This window comes from Rhinatrema bivittatum, chromosome 6 (genome assembly GCF_901001135.1).
Source record: "Rhinatrema bivittatum chromosome 6, aRhiBiv1.1, whole genome shotgun sequence".
NCBI lineage: Eukaryota > Metazoa > Chordata > Amphibia > Gymnophiona > Rhinatrematidae > Rhinatrema > Rhinatrema bivittatum.
Genome location: NC_042620.1, coordinates 147725329 through 147745192, shown reverse-complemented (window position 1 = coordinate 147745192; position 19864 = coordinate 147725329). Strand labels below are relative to the sequence as shown.

The following is a 19864-nucleotide window of genomic DNA, read 5'->3' as shown; positions in this document are numbered from 1 at the left end:
AACTGCCGCTTCCACCTTCGGGACCTTGAGAACGTCCAGATGGTCCTGCAGAAGCGGATAAAGCTTGGACATCGCTCTGCCAACTTGCAGACCCGAGTCAGGGGAATCACACTCTTGGTTGATCAATTTCTGGATTTTCTTCGGAATTGGGAAAGCGCTGGGGGGGGGGCGGGGGGGGGGGCTCCGTAGGCCATCCAGAACCGGATTAACCCCTTCAGCCTCTGAATCCTCCAGGGTGAGCTTAATCCCCAGCTCCTCCAACACCTGAGGTATAAGCGAGCGAAGCTCCTCTCTCTTGAAAAGCCAGATCACCCACGGATCATCGCCTTCAGCCTCCGGACCCTCCAAGAACCCCTGTTCAGTTTTAGAGTCCCCTGGGTCCAGAGGGGGGACCCCCAATCAGGTCCCCATCCTGATCGGCCTCCGAGGAGACCTCATCCTCCTGCTTAGACTCATCCGAATCTTCCGAGTCCAATTCCAATCATGCTAGCTGTCTCTTGGGAGGCAGAGTTTGCGGGCCTAGGGAACCTTTAGGGGGGACCTTACCCCGCTTTGCCAAACCCATCGGGCCTTCTGTGACACTGCACTTACCTGCCTGCCTAGCCAGGAAGGCCTCATGCAGTAAAAGTACAAATTCGGGCGAAAACTCCCCCGGGGCCCCTGAAGGGCACTTGGGGCAGCTAGGGCACGAGACATCCGGACCTTTTTGCCTAGGTCAAACCATGGGAGTCAGGAGCGGCAGGGACCCCCCCAGACCCCCGGGAAGAAGCCCCCCATCTGGCTCCACTTCTGTGGCCATAGCCACTCCCTCCTGTGATCCCAGCGCCACCGCCGCGGTCCGCAAATGCTTCGACGGCTTTGGTTGCCATTCAGACCCCCCCCCCCCCCCCCAGCACACTCTGTGCAGAGGAGGAGAAGAAATAAAGCAAGGCAAAATAAAAATCCAAATGGGCAATCCTATGCTTGCCGCGCTTTCCCGTGGCCTGGATCGCGAGGGGGAGGAGAACACCACGCGGCAGCTGTCAAACCCTGAAGAGGGCGCACTGTCCCAAGAATTTCCCGCCGGCGTGGTGAACAGGCTGCTGCTGTGACTGGAAACTGCGTGGCTCGTTCGGGAGTACAACCAGCCCCCACTGGAGTTACTCTGCCACGACTGGGACCACCCTCTTCCGAATGATCCCCCGATCGTCCCACTTACTGCCGATCCTGCACCAGATGATCTCACCGAGGATTTCAGCCTGCTAGGCTGCACAGCCTGCACACATGCCTCTGTTGTTGCAAAAGCAGACAGCTGCTGGTGACTCTTTTTTTTTTTAAACAAAGATTTAAAGGCCCAGACACACAGGAAAGCACAAAAATAAAAGTAAGAGTACTTCCCTGTCCTGGGCAGGCAGAGGAGCTTTGGGCCCACCGACGGAACCAGACCACTGGCTGTCAGTGGTCCCGGGGTCGCGGGCTGAAGCTGGCCAGGGGCATCCAACCACCCGTTCGCCCAGCTCAATCCGAAGGACGACCCTTCTGCAGGAGCCTGTCACCTCGGGGAGCAATCTTCCTTAAAATATCCAGTCAGTCAGGACTGCAGGGTTAGCACCTCTACCACCTGTTGGAGGTAGAGAAATACTGAGGGACTGCAGGTGGCACTCTCGTATATGTGGTAGTGCCCAAAGTTTTGTTCTCTATCTCCATCTGCTGGTAGGGATGAATAAAACCCGCTTGTCTGGACTGATCTGGGTATGTTCAAGAAAAAGAGCTATTGCATCAGCGCGTGTAGCTACTAAAATTCCCTCCACTTACGCGCTTGAGACGGTATTTGCGCACACACGCACATCAATATAAAATCATGTGCACATGTACGCGTGTATAGCTGATTTTATAATATATGCGTATGTTATAAAAACGCCTCGTCCATGTGTGTGCACCGGCAAACGTGCGCACATGTGCGCTCGTGCACGGGTCTTACGATTCATCTCTTATTGTATTAGAGTAGTAAGAAATAATACAAAATTTTGTAGTATTTCTCAGAAATGCTTCAAATAGATGTGAATATCTATAGAGATTAAAATATTTAGTTGATAGTGTTATAATTATTATTGTATTATGCTTAAGACTAATTTGATGAAAAAGAAGCCATCAGGAAGGCTAACTGTCCATCACAACTGAAGGATATGACATATCCAATAGGAAGAGATGCATATTTCCCTTTTAGCCAAAAAAATGGCCCTACTTTATGGCCTGGAGCAATATCATTGTGAGTAGACCATGAAATTTGCCATTTTGAGCTGAAACAGGTAATCTGCCATAGCCATCAGGTACTGCTAAACAGTACTGGTATGGCTATAAAATCAGATATCTGACTTCTATTTTAAGAAAAGTTATGAGAGAGAAGCTAATAATGACAAAATAAAATACACAGTCATATCTTCAAAAGTTCTGTAATAATAAAATTTCTTATAATATCCAAAGAGGATGTGAACCATTCAAATCTGTGATTATGGAATCATGACTTTTGAAATTGAAAGCACAGAACTGGGTATTTATTTTAAAAAAGACACAGAATAATAAGATTAGCGAGAAAAGAAGAGAGACAACATTGTTGGAAAAAAAGCTACTACTGGGAGAAACATTTTATGGTATGTGATCCTTGGGTTAGAAACTAATCAATAAACTTTCAGAGTAAATAATTTTTAGCAGTAGGAATATGAATTGTATGCAATTATATTTTGTAAGTAAATCCTAAAATGCTTAGGGAAGGGAATAATATAGACCTGGAGCAATATGAATAAGGAACAAAGAAGAAATATATAAATCTAAGAAGAAAATTGCAGTTAGTACATTATAAGTAAATCTGAAACATTGAAAGTAAGGGATGAAAACAAGAAATTAGCTTGCACTATTTTAATTTCCTTATCCCACCAGCTGAAAAACAGTAATGAAAAGTAAAAATCAATGGATACATTATTTAATTTTACAGACTATACTTTAATTGAAGAATACTTCAAATATCAGAGCAGGTAGTTGATGTAGCAATCTAAAAGTTATACATATAACATCAATGAGAGGTCTCTCCAAATATTCACAAATCATGAAAACCATACAAGTTTTAATTACAATAATTTCATAGAGATGTATATATCTATATATATATAAATATATACCAAAATAATCTAATACATAATTCAACTAACAGTATTCAAACATTCACAGTGTATCACTGTTTCAATCATAATATTACACTTCCTATTCATACCCATCCACATTCATACATGTAAAACCACATCCCATGCTCTTTTAGGCATCAGAGAAAATCCTTTTTGGAACATTTACTTTATTGAGATAGCAAATGTTGCTTACTTGTAACAGGTATTCTCACAGGACAGCAGGATGTTAGTCCTCACATATGGGTGACATCATCAGGATGGAGCCCAATCACGGAAAACTTCTGTCAAAGTTTCCAGAACTTTGACAGGCCCCTAATGGGCATGCCCAGCATGGCACTAACCCTGCAGCCAGCAGGGGTCCCCCTTCAGTCTTATTTGAAAGCTACAGGCAGTGCTGAAAAATAAAATAACAAAACGTTACGAACCCAACACCGCGGGGCGGCGGGTGGGTTTCGTGAGGACTAACATCCTGCTGTCCTGTAAGAACACCTGTTACAGGTAAGCAACATTTGCTTTCTCACAGGACAAGCAGAATGGTAGTCCTCACATATGGGTGAGTACCGAGCTGAGGATGTCCGAACATGCACCAAATGTACCCAACGGCGTGCAACAGGCACAACAACTGGGGTGGAATTTGGTAGAGGGCATCCTGAACCCCACCGGGCAGGTGGAAGGGTGTAGGTACGTCACGTTGGAAATAAGTTACACAGGACAGACTGGCTGAAGATGGAATCTTGTCTTCCGGCTTTGTCCAAGCAATAGTAGGCTGCGAAAGTGTGGAGAGAACTCCAGGTGGCAGCCCTGCAAATGTCAGGAAGTGGCACCGATCGTAGGTGTGCTACTGAAGTCGCCATGGCCCTCACAGAGTGTGCTTTGACACGGTCTTGAAAAGGAATGCCTGCTTGCTGATAGCAAAAAGATATGCAGTCCGCCAACCAGGAGGAGAGAGTCTGCTTACCCACAGGTTGCCCTAATTTGTTGGGATGGAAAGAGACAAATAACTGAGTGCTCTTCCTGTGGGCAACTGTACGGTCTAGGTAGAATGTTAGAGCCCGTTTACAGTCAAGGGTATGCAGAGCCTGTTCCCCTGAATTGGAATGGGGCCTGGGAAAGAGGGTAGGTAGTATGATGGATTGATTAATGTGAAACTCCGAAACTACTTTAGGTAAAAATTTAGGGTGAGTGCGTAGTACCGCTCGGTCCCGCAGGAGTTTAGTGTAAGGCGGACAGGTAACTAGGGCCTGTAACTCACTAACCCTGCGAGTGGAAGTGATAGCCAAAAGGAAAATCACTTTCCATGTGAGATATTTTAGGTCACAGGAGTGAAGAGGCTCGAATGGTGGTTTCATGAGCTGACCAAGAACCAGATTAAGGTCCCAAGAAGGGGCCGGAGAATGTAAAGGTGGCTTGATATGGAGCAAGCCCTTTAAAAAGCGTATTAGGAGGGGTTGACTGATATAGTAACCTCCCCGACACCTTTATGGAAGGCGGCTACCGCACTGACATGCATTCTGATGGAAGAGGTCTTTAAACCTGACTCCGACAAATGCCAGAGATAGTCCAAAAACCTTGGGATTGGACAGGAAAAGGGATCATGGGATTGAGAGGTGCACTATGATGTGCACCTTTTCCATTTATAGGAATAAGATTTTCTTGTGGAAGGCTTCTGTGAAGCAATCAGGACACGAGAAACCGAATCTGAAAGGTCAAGTGGTTGAGGAATTAACCTTTCAGCATCCATGCCATCAGAGACAAGGCCTGAAGATTGGGATGGCGTAGGCATTCGTTGTTTTGAGTGATCAGATGCGGGTCCGTTCCCAAGGGAATGTGCCTGTGGATGGAGAGATCCTGAAGTCCTGGAAACCACACTTGGTGTGGCCAGTGAGGTGCTACCAGGATCATGGTTCCCTTGTCCTGACGTAACTTCACGAGAGTCTTCGAGAGAAGAGGAAGTGGAGGGAATGCATAGAGCAGACCGGTTGCCCACAAGAGGGAGAATGCATCTCTGGGCGGAGAGCGCTCGCTCCGAATGAGGGAGCAGAAATTGTCAACTTTGTGGTTCTGAGGGGACGCAAAGAGGTCTGTCTGGGGATAACCCCATTGTTGGAAGATGAAGTTCGCTACCGAGGGGTTGAGAGACCACTCTTGCGGTTGGAAGACACGACTCAGTTTGTTTGCCAAGACATTGTCCACTCCCGGCAAGTAGGTGGCCCTGAGGTACATCGAGTGGGAGAGCGCTTCCGACCAGATCTGCGCAGCTTCCTGACACAGAAGGAAGGAGCCTGTGCCTCCCTGTTTGTTGATGTACCACATGGCCACCTGGTTGTCCGTCTGAATCAGGATGACGTGATTTGACAGGCATTCCTGAAAAGCCCTGAGAGCATATCGCATTGCTCGAAGTTCTAGGAAGTTTATTTGATGTTTGGCTTCCCCTGGAGACCAAGACCCTTGTGTCTGTAGATTGTCCACGTGGGCTCCCCACCCGAGGTTGGAAGCGTCGGTGGTGAGAATGAGTTGAGGATCTGGCACTTGAAAGGGCAGTCCCTGGAGGAGATTGTTGCGATTTTTCCACCAGGCGAGAGACAGACGGAGTGAGTCGGTGATGTGGACAATGGTTGACAGAGGCTGAACAGCTTGAATCCATTGTGACCTCAGAGTCCAATGCATGAGCCTCATGGCCAGGCGGGCCATTGGTGTGACATGGACTGAGGATGCCATGTGTCCTAAAAGGACAAGGAATTGGTGAGCTGTTGCTGTATGCTGGGACTGCAACTGGTGAGCGAGAGACACGAGGGTTAGCGCTTGTTGTTGAGGTAGAAAGGCTTTTGCCTGCAAGGTGTCCAAGTCTGCCCCAATGAACGACAAGGTTTGAGATGGGTCTAAATAGGATTTTTCGTAATTGACGAGAAATCCTAGATAAATTAGAGTGTGTAGGGTCAAATCGAGGGACGACCGAGTGGATTGCTGGGTTGGAGCCCTGATTAACCAGTCGTCCAGATAGAGGTAGACGTGAACACCTTCTTTCCTGAAAAAAGCTGCGACAACCACGAGACATTTGGTAAAGTCTCGTGGTGCTAGGCCGAACGGAAGCACGCGGTATTGACAGTGCTTTGGGCCTACTAAAAACCTGAGGTACTTGCGTTGAGCTGGAGCTATCGCAATGTGTGTGTATGCGTCCTGAAGGTCCAGAGAGCAGAGCCAGTCTCCTCTTTGCAGAAGAGGTAGAAGCGAGCCCAAGGTTACCATCTTGAACTTTTCTTGCTGTAGGTACTTGTTGAGAGCACGTAGGTCCAGAATTGGACGAACTCCCCTGGATTTTTTGGGGATCAAAAAGTACCGGGAATAGAACCCTAGGCCTTGCTGCGAGAGAGGGATGGGTTCTATTGCTCTTAACTGGAGAAGAAGGAAAACCTCCTGCTCCAGAAGGACAGAATGGTCGGATACTCTCCATGCTTGCAGAGGTTGTGAGTCCGGTGGAAGAGCAAGAAAGTTTAGGTGGTAACCCTGAGCAATGATTGCTAGCACCCATTGGCCAGTTGTGATTGATTGCCACATGCCGTGAAAGTGGCACAATCGACCTCCCACTGGTATGCTTGGCAGAGGAATCAGGCTGCTGCTCTCCAAGTGAGAGTCAAAAACCTGAAGCAGGCCCCGGCTGGGGAGCTGCTTGGGGCTTTTGCTTCCGGGCCTGGCGAGGCTGAGGTTTTTGGGAAGGCCTCGTAGTTCGGGACCTTGCTGGTGGAGGATAGTACTTCCTTGGACGGAAGAATGACCTCTTAGAGTCCTTCCTAAAGGGCTGTCTTGAGGGGAAGTCGGAAGGTATCGATGAGAGCTGTTTAAGGGTCTCATGATGGTCCTTTAATTCAGCCACTATTTGCTGGATCTGTTTACCGAACAGATTGTCTCCTACATATGGTAGGTCAGATAGCCTGTCTTGTACTTCTGGCCGAAAGTCAGAAGATTTGAGCCAGGCCCATCATCTTGCCGAAATGGCAGCTGCAGACACTCTAGTAGAGGTGTCGAAGATATCGTAAGCTGTTCTTATCTCATGCTTTCCTGCCTCAAACCCTTTGCTGACAAGGATTTGAAGCTGTTGTTGGAATTGGTCAGGTAGGGTTTCAGAGAAGTCCTGTATCTGCTTGAAAATGACCCTATTGTATTGGGTCATATACAGCCGGTAAGCAGCAATTCTGGAGATGAGCATGGCCCCTTGGAACACTCGTCGACCAATATTGTCTAGCAACTGGTGTTCCTTAACAGGAGGGGTAGAGGAGTGAGGCTTCGTCCTTTTTGCTTTCTTTTGAGCCGATTCCACCACAACTGAGTGGTGTTCGAGCTGAGATTTTTGAAAGCCGAGGGCTGACTGTACTAAAGAGGTAGTGTCAGCTTTTCTATGGACTGGGGCAATGGATCCTGGGTTTTCCCAGTTCTTTTTGAGGAGGTCAAGAAGAACTTGATGAACGGGAATAGAAGTGATCACTTTAGGGGTATCCAGGAATTGGAGGAGCTCCATCATCTGGTGCCTATCATCCTGCTCCGTCTGAAGCTGAAAAGGGACGACCTCAGACATTTCCTTCACAAAATTAATGAAAGAAAGGTCCTCTGGAGAATGCTTTCTACTTTCAGTAGGAGAGGGAGGTGAAGGTAAGTCATCGGTGTCTGTGGAAGTATCATCACCCCAGGTGTCATAAGGATCAGCAGACTGACCTGTAGGACGAGAAGGGGGTTGGATACCCAAAGGCCCCGGCTGAGGCTCCGAGAAAATCGAAGGAATCGCCGGGGGCACCGTGGACTGCCTGGAAGGCATCGGTGCCGGTATCGAAGGCATTGATGGCGCCGATGTGCGTATTGCTCCCGATGAATGAGTCGGTGGCGAGGGACGAATTGGCATCGATGGCTGAGGCAATACTCCCGAAGGAGGAATGCGGAACGGTGTTTCTTCTCCCGATGAAGCTGTCATTGGGGAGCACACCGGAGCCATCGGAGATCTGGGAATCACCGGTGGAAGGACGGTCATGTGCGCCTCCAACCGGGATAGCAGCGGTGCCAGCGCTGCTGTCATCGGGTCGGTGACCGGTTCCACTCTCGGTGCCGGTGGAACCTGGAGCCGTTACATCTCCTTGTCAATGGCCTCCTGGACCAGCCGGTCCAGTTCTTTCCAGAGACCTGGAGCAAGCAGCCCCGGCTCCGTGATGGAAAACGGAGGCGGAGACACAGTCGGAGGGACCACCTTTACAGGCGGAATCGCGACTCCCAAACCCCGATCGGGTGAGGGTGGCCTCGATGTCCCGGTCACAGGAATGGTCGGTGCCATTTCTGGACAGGGTTTCTTCGATGGTGGCTTGGAAGGTGGCGAGGTCGATGATTTCGCTCCCTCGATGGTCCGAGACTTACGATGCCGATGTTTCTCCCTATGATCCCCTCGATCTTGAGGGGGAGTAACGGGAGTCGATGGCCGTGAAGACGTCGATGGCGGCGGTCACCGGACAGAGGTCGATGCTGGTGTGACTTCGACGGTGCCGGTTCCGATGACGTTGATGCGATGGACGGCATCGGGGTGTGAGCACGGAAGAGGAGTCCCATCTTCTCCATTCTGGCTTTGCGACCTTTTGGTGTCATGAGGGCACATTTGGTGCAAGTCAGGACATCATGCTCACGGCCTAAACACATTACACAGACTCCATGAGGGTCTGTGATGGACATGGTACGAGTACAGTCTGGGCACCGACAAAACCCCGACGCCATGGGCATAGAAAAAAATTGAGCAGCGGTACGGTCGACGGCCAGTAGGCCGCGAGGGCCAAACTCGATGGTAATCGACGAAAGACGGTCAAAACTTTACCGGAGTACCGCGGCCTGAGAAAAGTTAGAGGAGGGACCCTTGTGGGGCAATTTAAGTTTAATTAACTCCGTGAGGAAAATTCCTGTCAGGAATCTCTTCAGAGCTCCTAAACTGCGAGGCTACTGCTGCGTGGAAAAAAGAAGACTGAAGGGGGACCCCTGCTGGCTGCAGGGTTAGTGCCATGCTAGGCATGCCCAGTAGGGGCCAGTCAAAGTTCTGGAAACTTTGACAGAAGTTTTCCGTGATTGGGCTCCATCCTGATGATGTCACCCATATGTGAGGATTACCATTCTGCTTGACCTGTGAGCACTATTGATATATTAACATGTACGTTTGTTTTCAGACAGCATGTATATAGGTTCATTATTAGAGAGAACCAAAACATTTTTCCAAGAGCATAGGATGTGATTTTACATGTATGAATGTGGATGGGAATGAATGGGGAGTGTTATAGTATGATTGAGGTTGGGTTTTTATTAGGGAATTAATTAGAAGTCATTGTGAAACAGCGATATACCGTGAATGTTTGAATACTGTTAGTTTAATTATGTATTAGATACATTTGGTACTTTTATGTATATATACATCTTTATGAAGTTATTTTAATAAAACTTGTATGGTTTTCATGATTTGTGAATATTTGGAGAGACCTCTCATTGGTGTTATATGTATGTGATTTGTTGTTGAGAGTAACGTGTAATTTCACCTGCTCAATTTCTGTTTGCACTCTATAAGTTATCAGAACAAGGGACTTAATATAAGCATGTATCAAAGAAACAAGGGTTGTAAATTAATTATTTCAGAACCCAATCTTTTGCACTTATTTCATTTATATATTTGTCTATCATATTAGATACTAGGCAAGTTCTACCTAATTGTCCAGGATTTGGTCTGCCATATTACGATTAACATACCATTTTAACAATGGTATGATTTATCTCATTTAATATATTTATACCAAAACTAGAGATTTTTGTGGCAGTCCTATAAATTATAGTTATTGGATACAACAGAATTACCAATGAAACCCATTGTCAGAATTTTCAAACTTTAAAACAGCAGTGCAAAATTATTTTGATAATTCAAGTTGGCAGTTTAAACAAACTAGAATTAGTAACATTCCCTTATTTGCCTTGTTTAGGTCTGATTTGTTTCATTCTTGAGAGCATGTGCTTAATGATTTTGAAACCTCACCCTGCTTAATTACTCTGACCATTCTGAATCTAAATAACGTGAACTCTGCTGTATTGACCCTTAACAGATACCTAAAAATGAGTCACATAAAAATGTGAAATATTACTTCAGAATGAAGAACTATAGCGTATTCAGGATGGATTTGGTGACATTTTTCTTTTCATACTGGACACTTGATGGTGATAATTTTATTTTGATATAATATTGTCATTGTTCTTGAAACCTTTTTGAATTTGTTAGTGACATTTTTCATTAAAAATTGGGAGCAAATTATTACAATAATGCTAGCACCACAGAATGCACTAGCCAGCTTCAGTATGATTTCCCCTTAATGAAAAATGGTTCACGTTCTCTTAAAAAAATTTATGGATACTGGTGTTCTCTGTTGTTTTCCTATGGACCCCTTTATATTTCATTTCATACTCTATAACAAATGGTATACATATTTTAATGCAAGAAGTGTAAGAACATAATAAATTAAATGTATTAGGTCAAATGATAAAGTGGGCCTTGATGTAAGACAAAAGAGGAAGCAACAGAGACAAAAACAGAGTAAAAAATAGGCAAGTTTATAGTCCAAAGAATCTTGATATGACTGCTGCATTACAAACACTGTCACAGTTCAACATGCAACATAGTAGAATGAATTTTCTAAAGTATGACGAGTATCATTCTATCAGAGAAATACCTCTACTGTATTTCACGTTTTAGCAATATATTCACATTAACACAATTAGCAACTTCACCTTAGTTTTTATTACTTCAAGAATATGTACTCCTTCAGAAGAAAACGATATGCTGGTATCTATGACTGAACGTTAATTCTAAGGGACAAATTCCCAAATGTTAAGAATTTGCATTTTCAGACCCTATGTCACTGTCTAAATAATAGTAAGGGCCTGGGTTTATTAAGGATCTTATCCCATTCCATATCTTTGGAAAAAAATGCTTAGTGAATCAAGTCCTAAGTAAAGATTATGGCAGCCCTTATATAATTAATAAGACTTAATTTATTGCTTCTGAGAAATACTAAACTAACAATATGGCACTTCTTATTGAAGAGTACCTTTTCAAAAAGTTTGGTTTGATAGTCTTTATGTAATTATTACTGGCCAGTGTGGTGCTGTCCAATAAATTTCAGATATAGATTTTTTTTTTTTTTAGAAAGCACGCAGTTAATAGATGAAAGCTTCATAAGACCAAGCTTGTTGCCAATCATGGACATGACCATCTACAACTACTAGCACAGGGTTGGGCAAACCTTTTTTATGGAGAGCCACATTTGTGGCTTTCACCTGCTCCAGTAGTAGGGCAGGGAGTGGGGCCACCTTGGAGCTCCAATCATGGAATAAAGTGGGGGCAGGCCCTTGGAGCGCTCTCCCTTCCTAGACCCTAGCACTCTCCCTATCCAGACTCTAGGATCCCCTACCTCTCCCTAATCACAGTACTCTTCCCAGTCAGACCAAAGGATCCCCCCATCCTGGCATTAACTTGATGATCTTCTCCAGCAGGAGGCTTCAGCGATACGCCAGATACAACTGCATCTCCTCCTCCAGGCAGCACTGGAGGATCTCCTACTTGCTCTGCCCACACAAGCACTCCTTGCAGCTCTTCCCCAAGATCTTCAGTTGCCGTGGAGCTGGGCAGTCAAAGGATGGCAGGCACATACTGTGGGCAACACAGCAGGATGCAGGAAATCAAAGATATTATAGGGCCGATGCTATAAGGAGAGTAGTGCTTCCAAAACGTGCGTCCAACCTCCTATGAAACTAATAGCCCTCATCACATGCAAATGCATGTTGATGAAACTATTGGTTATTCACTCCAGATCTAAAAAAAAAAAAAAATGTGCGCCCGACCCACACATTTGTTTTCTCAGAAATTAACGACTGCCCAGAACAGCCCAAAAAAATGTATAGAAAAGCAGAAAATACTGCTTTTCTGTACATCCTCCAACTTAATATCGTGGCGATATTAAGTTGGAGGAACAAAAAGGTTTTTAAAATTGCCAGCGGTCAGGTTAGAGAAATGAACGCTCAATTAATGAGCATCCATTTTCCTAACCCGTGGCTGTGCATATATTAGGAGAATGGACGCTCATAAAATTCAGTGTCTGATTTCCTAACCTGCTGACAGCCACCTCTCCTGGGCACGTGCTGCCAAGAAGGCACCAGGGGCGCACATTTGTCCCTAGTGCCGCCTTGGCAGCATGACCCCTCATTTAAATATTGAATTGTGCACCCAGGAGAGGTCGCTGGGCGTGCGTTAGGAAAGCAGGTGCTCAACACTGAGCGCTCTTTTTCCACGCTCATTTATTGTATCGGCCCCTATAGTTATCCAACTTGCTCTCCAACTGCTCCTGTTGATGTCATCATCAAAGGCACATGATGTCAGGCTTTTGATGATGAAGTGAGCAGGGACAGTAATGGAGTGGCAGGATGGTAGACTGGTAAATGTATTTATTCAATCAAATCATTTTTAAGAATGAGTGAGCCAGATCAAAGTGTTCTGTGAGTCGATTTTGGCCTACAGGTTGTAGTTTGAAAACCACATTCTAGCATCATGTACCAATTTCCTCTTTCCTTACAGCACTTTTCTGTTGGTACCAAAGAAAAGAGCAAGTTGCCATGCTATGCTAACTTTGAGGGTGGTCATAGCTTTGACTGACAGTTGACTGGATTGTATGGAATGTTTAGCTGCTGTGGTTTACTTTAAAAAAAAAATCTATTGTTACCTGAAATTATTATAGAGCAGTACCAAGTTATGCAGTAATAATTTATAAAAGACAGCCAAACCACAGTATTTTTGAAATGAGAAAGCTCACCATTAAGAATCCCTTTAATGTTTTGAATCTCTAAAATTTGAAACACATTAGAAAAATTTATTATTGTGGTACACTGCTGTCAAAGACTAGAACCTATATGGTATAGTTCACAACTTGCCCTATAGGTGTTAAGTTCAACTTAGTGTTTCAAGCAGGTATAAATGAGAATTACAACAAAACACAAGACTTTTTTCTTGCTGCCTTTTTGATGGAAAATGCTTGTACATAAATATTTACAATGAAAAACGTTTGGATAGACAAAAAGGTTTTTGGATGTGCCAACAATTCTATAACATACCTAGAGAGATGATTTTATATTTTAACACAACAAAAGTAACACAAGAACATTAAACTGATAATCTTAACAGTAAAATTACCAATATATATATTTGAACAAAAACTGATTACAATGCATAGGTACTATCATTAACTATTTCAAACATATTTTACAAAAGCAGAGGAATCATTTTTATGTATGATCTTTTTCTGTTTAATAAAGATGCTAAAGTTTTCTGCAGGCCTTAGAGAGAACATGTAATTAGTTTAACCAAAATTATAGTCCACATCTTTTTCAGGACAATATAAAAGGGCAACATTGAAAGTTATGCTGAATTTTAAATAATGCTATATAAATTGTACCTCTTTATATGACTACATCTCATATAATGCCCACTCTGCAAGAACTCATGTAAATAATGAAACTTTTGTAAATATAGCTAGGAAGTTGCTATTGTTAGCTCAAAAGAAAAAGACATTTCAGATTTATAAAAACAGTAAAAAATACCTTCTATGATACACCCAAAAATAATTCTGGCTTGCACTCCTATTAAATACGGTAAAGTCAACTTACATTTTCATTTAATTAAGAATTGTGAATTAAAGAAGAAAAGTTGTAGTCATGAAACCAAATCAGGAACAAAGCAGCGGGCAAGTTCTAGGATCCTTTCCTACCATTCATAGGAAAGAAAAACTAACATTTGCTCTCATAACATGATGCAGTGGTCAAGCACCCATTTCCTTGTGTGGCTATATGTTATGGGTGCTAGAAAAATAGTTACTTTAAATATATATCTAAAATTAGCTAGATGAAGATTCTTGACTGTTTTTATCCTATGAAATCTTGTTCATAAAAATCAATACCTGTTTATTAAAAGTATGTAAAAGTATACTGCTTACAGTATTTAAGAAGTGTTAGCCTTCATTACAGTCATAGAAGTGGTCCAAATGTAAGTGTAATTTACTTTTAACTCAATGTACATCATAAATATCTGGTAAGGAAAATGAGTAACTGATTTTAATCTAACTAAATATCCAAAATAAATTAAATAAGTGACAAAATATACAAAATGTAAAACTCAAAATACAGTGAGTTAATGTTTAAATAATAAATGAAATAAAATAACTGATATATAAGCCAAGGATTTTTGTTACTTTACCAAAACCTAGCTCAAATGTTGTGATTAGTGGATACAGTAAGTTTTAATTTACTTATTTTTTTACAATAAATAACTTGCCTTTCACACTGTTACAGTACATGGTGCATCTACTGCACTGTGTTTCCCACACATTACAAGTTTATGTCTCCATTCATGTGTATGAATTAATAAAGGAAACCATGATTTTATCTTGCATCCCTCATTTTTCTGCTAACTTGAACTGAAAAATTCCATTTACAAAAATGCAAGGACCATTTCACTTTCGTATGTTCAAAAATAAACTACCACCAATTACAAAATCACATGCATTCCCTGTGCTTGAAAAGTCTGACAGGCAGTTATTTAAAATTTTACTTAACCGAGTCATTGGAGGATGGTGGAGTCAAGATTGAATCTTCTGCTCTATAATCTTTCCTATGATGAAAATGAGTGCTTCGAGTATATCGAGGTTTCAGACCCATAGATGCAGGGTGGGAAAAATTTCTTCTCATAGAATGTATCCTTGGTTCCTGACAAGAAAAACAAATATATTATGTCAGAACATTTTAACAGTATTGTGTTCATTCTGCTTTACATATGATTAAAAAAAACCCCACTGCCAAAGAAATTATGGTGAAAAATAATACAGGAATGTACTAAATCTGTTAAGAGGCCAATATTCAACGTCATTTAGCTGGATAATTCACAAGTTATTTATCTAAATGCCTAATTATCAATATCTCTGGTACTTATCCAGTTAACTTTTAGCTGGATAAGTCATTATATGGCTAAAAGTTGGCCAGAAAAGTAATGGGCATTTCAAAGTTGTTCTAGGGTAGGGGCAAGTTAACCTGGTATCTTATTTGTTAACTCCAATATTAGGAGTTAGCTAAAATAAGTTTTTCAGCTAAATGTACCCATGTCTGAAGCAAGATTAGAGTTATTCAGCCTCATGCAGTCAGATAACTTTAGATTTAACCTGCTCTATTCAAAATGAATATAGCCTTTTAAGTCGCCATATTATACAAAAAAAGGTCCCTTCTGGACCTAGCAGCCCAAAACTCAGATTCCCATCCAATATGTCACATATGGGCCCTACTAGGCCAAGACCATCCCATCCCCCCCAAACCATTCTAAAAGCAGTTTGAAAACTAAAATGTTAGGGCTCCGCAGGCGGCCTCTTCTCTCCTTCACCCCCACTCCAATCCAAACCCTCCCACCCTCCTCGTACCTTTGAAAAATCTCACCCACGATCCCGGTGCTTTCTGCATTTCTGTGCAGAATTTAGACCCTATAGTGATATTCCAAAGATAGCAAGTTATGATTAAAGGTAGCCGGATAAGCTTTATCCAGATGAGTATCCAAGATAACTTATCCAGCTAAATTTAGCTAGATAAGTTATTTGTTCAATGTTTTCTTGAATATTGGCCTCTCAATATAACTTACTGTGGTTTATTATTATTTGGCAACCAATTAAAATCCTTTAATATTCCCAGGCTTTGCATACTATTTAACTCAGTTTTCATGAGGTTATCAAACTTGCGGATGATTCAAAATTTGCGGATGATACAAAATTATTCAGAGTAGATAAATCACAAGTGGATTGTGATACATTACAGGAGGACCTTGCAAGACTGGAAGATTGGGCATCCAAATGGCAGATGAAATTTAATGTGGACAAGTGCAAGGTGTTGCATATAGGGAAAATAACCCTTGCTGTAGTTACACGATGTTAGGTTCCATATTAGGAGCTACCACCCAGGAAAAAGATCTAGGCATCATAGTGAATAATACTTTAAAATCGTTGGCTCAGTGTGCTGCAGCAGTCAAAAAAGCAAACAGAATGTTAGGAATTATTAGGAAGGGAATGTTTAATAAACTGGAAAATGTCATAATGCCTCTATATCGCTCCATGGTGAGACCGCACCTTGAATTTTGTGTACAATTCTGGTCGCCGCATCTCAAAAAAGATATAGCTGCGATGGAAAAGGTACAGAGAAGGGCAACCAAAATGATAAAGGGGATGGAACAGCTTCCCTATGAGGAAAGGCTGAAGATGTTAGGGCTGTTCAGCTTGGAGAAGAGACGGCTGAGGGGGATACGACAGAGGTCTTTAAGATCATGAGAGGTCTTGAACGAGCAGATGTGAATCAGTTATTTACACTTTCAAATAATAGAAGGACTAGGGGGCATTCCATGAAGTTAGCAAGTAGCACATTTAAGACTAATCGGAGAAAATTCTTTTTCACTCAACGCACAATAAAGCTCTGGAATTTGTTGCCAGAGGATGTGGTTAGTGCAGTTAGTGTAACTGGGTTCAAAAAAGATTTAGATAAGTTCTTGAAGAAGAAGTCCATTAACTGCTAGTAATCAAGTTTACTTAGAGGTAGATCTTTAAAAAGTAAGCCGGATTTTATAAGATACGTGCGTAGCCACGCGTATCTTATCAAATCCGGGGTTGGCGCGCGCAAGGCTGCGCAAAAACGGCATGCTGCACGCGTCGAGCAGCGCAACCTGCCTCCGTTCCCTCCGAGGCCGCTCCGAAATCGGCCTCCCGGCCCTACCTAAATCCCCCCCTACCTTTGTTGGGCAAGTTACGCCTGCTTGAAGCAGGCGTAACTTGCGCGCACCGCCTCGCATCCCCCGGCACAGGCCGCAGTGCCGGGGGACTCGGGACCACCCTCTCGGCCCGCCCCCGAACCCGCCCCCACCCCTTTTACGAAGCCCCGGGACTTACGCGCATCCCAGGGCTTTGCGTGCGCCGGCGGCCTATGCAAAATAGGCGCGCCGGCACGCGAGTGCCCTGCGTGCGTAATTCCGGGAGGATTTATGCGCGCAGGGCTTTTAAAATCTAGCCCATAGGGAATAGCCACTGCTATTAATTGCATCAGTAGCATGGGATCTTCTTAGTGTTTGGGTAATTGCCAGGTTCTTGTGGCCTGGTTTGGCCTCTGTTGGAAACAGGATGCTGGGCTTGATGGACCCTTGGTCTGACCCAGCATGGCAATTTCTTACGTTTATGTGATTTTACCATTTATAAAAGTAAACAGAAACAATTATTTCTCCTTGACGAAGCAGGATGAATCAGTCATATATGCAGGCAATGTCATTTGAGGGCACCAAGAACAGAATGTTTTATAGCTAGAACTAGAAAGGCCTGGAAGATCTTTTCTGCTCATGCACAGCCAGCACCATACATCTGTGAAGCCCCTTCAGTCAGTCTTTTTCCAAGGAATGAGAGGGATGGCTTTGTCCTGCATCGGAAAATCTTCTCATTTCAGTTGTGGTGCTCCCTCAACTCTTTTTTTCTTGCAGGTGTTGAATTATAAATAGAAGTATTTCTTCTTAGCTACTGATTAAAGTGCTGTGACTTAATTTTGAAAAAAGGATATTCTTTTCATTGCTTTTTAGATTTTTGAAAAGAGTATTTTTTGCATTGCTTTGCCATTTACTGGGTTAGTGTTACTGCTTAGTGCTGCTCTGCTGTTGGGAGATTTCCTTTGTTTAGTTTTTTTGCCTTAGGATCTCTACCACCCACCCCACCTTTGATTCTTATTATATAGACTAATCTACTAATTAAGTAGGGGATTGGATTAGAGAAGAATAAGAATTATTTTGGACATAACAGCAGCTTCGATACCGTAGTGCATTCTCTCCTTTCATGACTTACCGCCATAGGCATCTCTGGTACAGAATTAGAATAGTTCTCTGCTTTTTTGACAGATCACACATATGTTAGGGTCGGTTCCGCTCATTCTACTAATTATAGTACAACCTCAGGAGTTCCGCAGGGGTCAGCCGTTTCGCCCCTTTTGTTAATATTTAGTCCTACTATGAAAACTACTCTCCTGCTTAGGTGTATTTTATAGCATATAGGCTGATGATATTCAGTTTTTCATATCTTTTACTTCATCCTGGACAGACACCATGAAACTGGCATCTCTCTGTATCCACTCAGTAAAACAATGGTTATTGTATCACAGATTACAACTAAGTATCTCCAGAACAGAAATCATCCTGCTGTCTACTGTTAAAAACTCTGAACGCCCTATACCTACTTCTCTTACACCATTGGATTATCAATTAACCATAAAACAACGAGCTAGAAATCTGGGCATCAACATGGACAGCTCACTACAAATGAATGAACACTGCAATTGTAGTGAAGTCCTTGTTCTGAAACCTTTCCTGGAAGATTTGAACTTCAGATCAGTATTGCAGACACTGGTTTTAACTGCTCTGCACTACTGCAATTCAGTTTATGTGGGACTTCCTCTCTCTATCATACAACCACTACAATTAATAGAAAATGCCACAGCCAGACTGCTATCTGGTATAAAACAAAAACACATAATTCTAATGCTCAACAGTTTACAACTGATTTCCGATAGCATAGAGATCTAAATATAAAGTGCTGAGTACGGTTTACAACTGTTACTTAATGATTGAAATCCCTAGCTGGCATCCACATTTAAAGTTTATAAACCAACAAATCAATAGCACTCTATGGACAAAAATTTTCTAGAAGTTCCTATGGTGAAAAACAGTTAAACTGGAAATCATATGAAATCGAGTCTTCTCTGTAGCAGGTCCAAGACTCTGGTATCAATTACCAGAGGCGATATGTACTGCGTCTTCTACAAGGATTTCAAAAAAGGCATTAAAGACCTACTTATTCAAACGGACATTCCAGTAATTCAGATTTCTTTTTCTTTTCTAAAGCTTTTGTTATGTTTCTATTTTTATTCTTCAACCTATATAATATTGTACTTGAATAAGTTTAATTCATTTTTTCTAGTAACTGCTATGGACTATCCCAGGAAAAGCAGATTAAAAGAATTTAATAAGTAAATAAATAAACAAAAATAAATAAATGAGTATATAGTTTAGATTAATTTTAGTCATTTGTAAAAACATAAAACTTAAGTAAAGTTCAAGAGAGCGTAATTAGTAATATCATAGTAGGTCCTTCAGAAAATTATTTTTAGTTGGTCTGATCTTTTGCAACCAAGGCAACAGGATTCCTTATATACTACACACCAGATACATACAAAATACACATTTTGTAAACTAAAAGATAGATACTTCATAATCACATATGAGCAATTAAACAGAGCTACACTACGAAAATCAGTGTATAGGTGCTAGATTTCATATAAAGGAAGTAACTTGCAGGTTAGCTGAGATAAAAATAGGGGATTTGTTAATTCTCTTTTCTCATTTTTTTTCTAGGTATCAAGAACTTGAAAAGAGCAGAAAAATGGCTGGTAAATATTCTGTCAATAAAGCTGCCACCAGTTACATCTTCTTCCTCCATCCAGATGGAGGAATTGGTTCAGAGTGAAAGATGCCTGGAGGTTGACTCACTCTCAGGTGGCAGAACTGAGAGAGGAAGTGGCAAGGCTTAGAAGCAACCATAACAATGAGGACT

General features: G+C 42.6%; 1 protein-coding gene across 2 annotated transcripts in view; it reads right to left on the bottom strand.

Moving 5' to 3' along the window:
- Positions 1 to 19864, bottom strand: part of BOLL (boule homolog, RNA binding protein) — a 725867-nt gene that overhangs the window by 38114 nt on the left and 667889 nt on the right. The window contains exon 11 of one of the 2 annotated variants that reach the window (XM_029606045.1): positions 14814 to 14963. In XM_029606045.1, the coding sequence (XP_029461905.1) occupies positions 14814 to 14963 (150 nt within the window). Of the gene's footprint in view, positions 1 to 14813; positions 14964 to 19864 lie in introns of those variants that run through there. The other variant, XM_029606046.1, reaches the window with a different exon arrangement.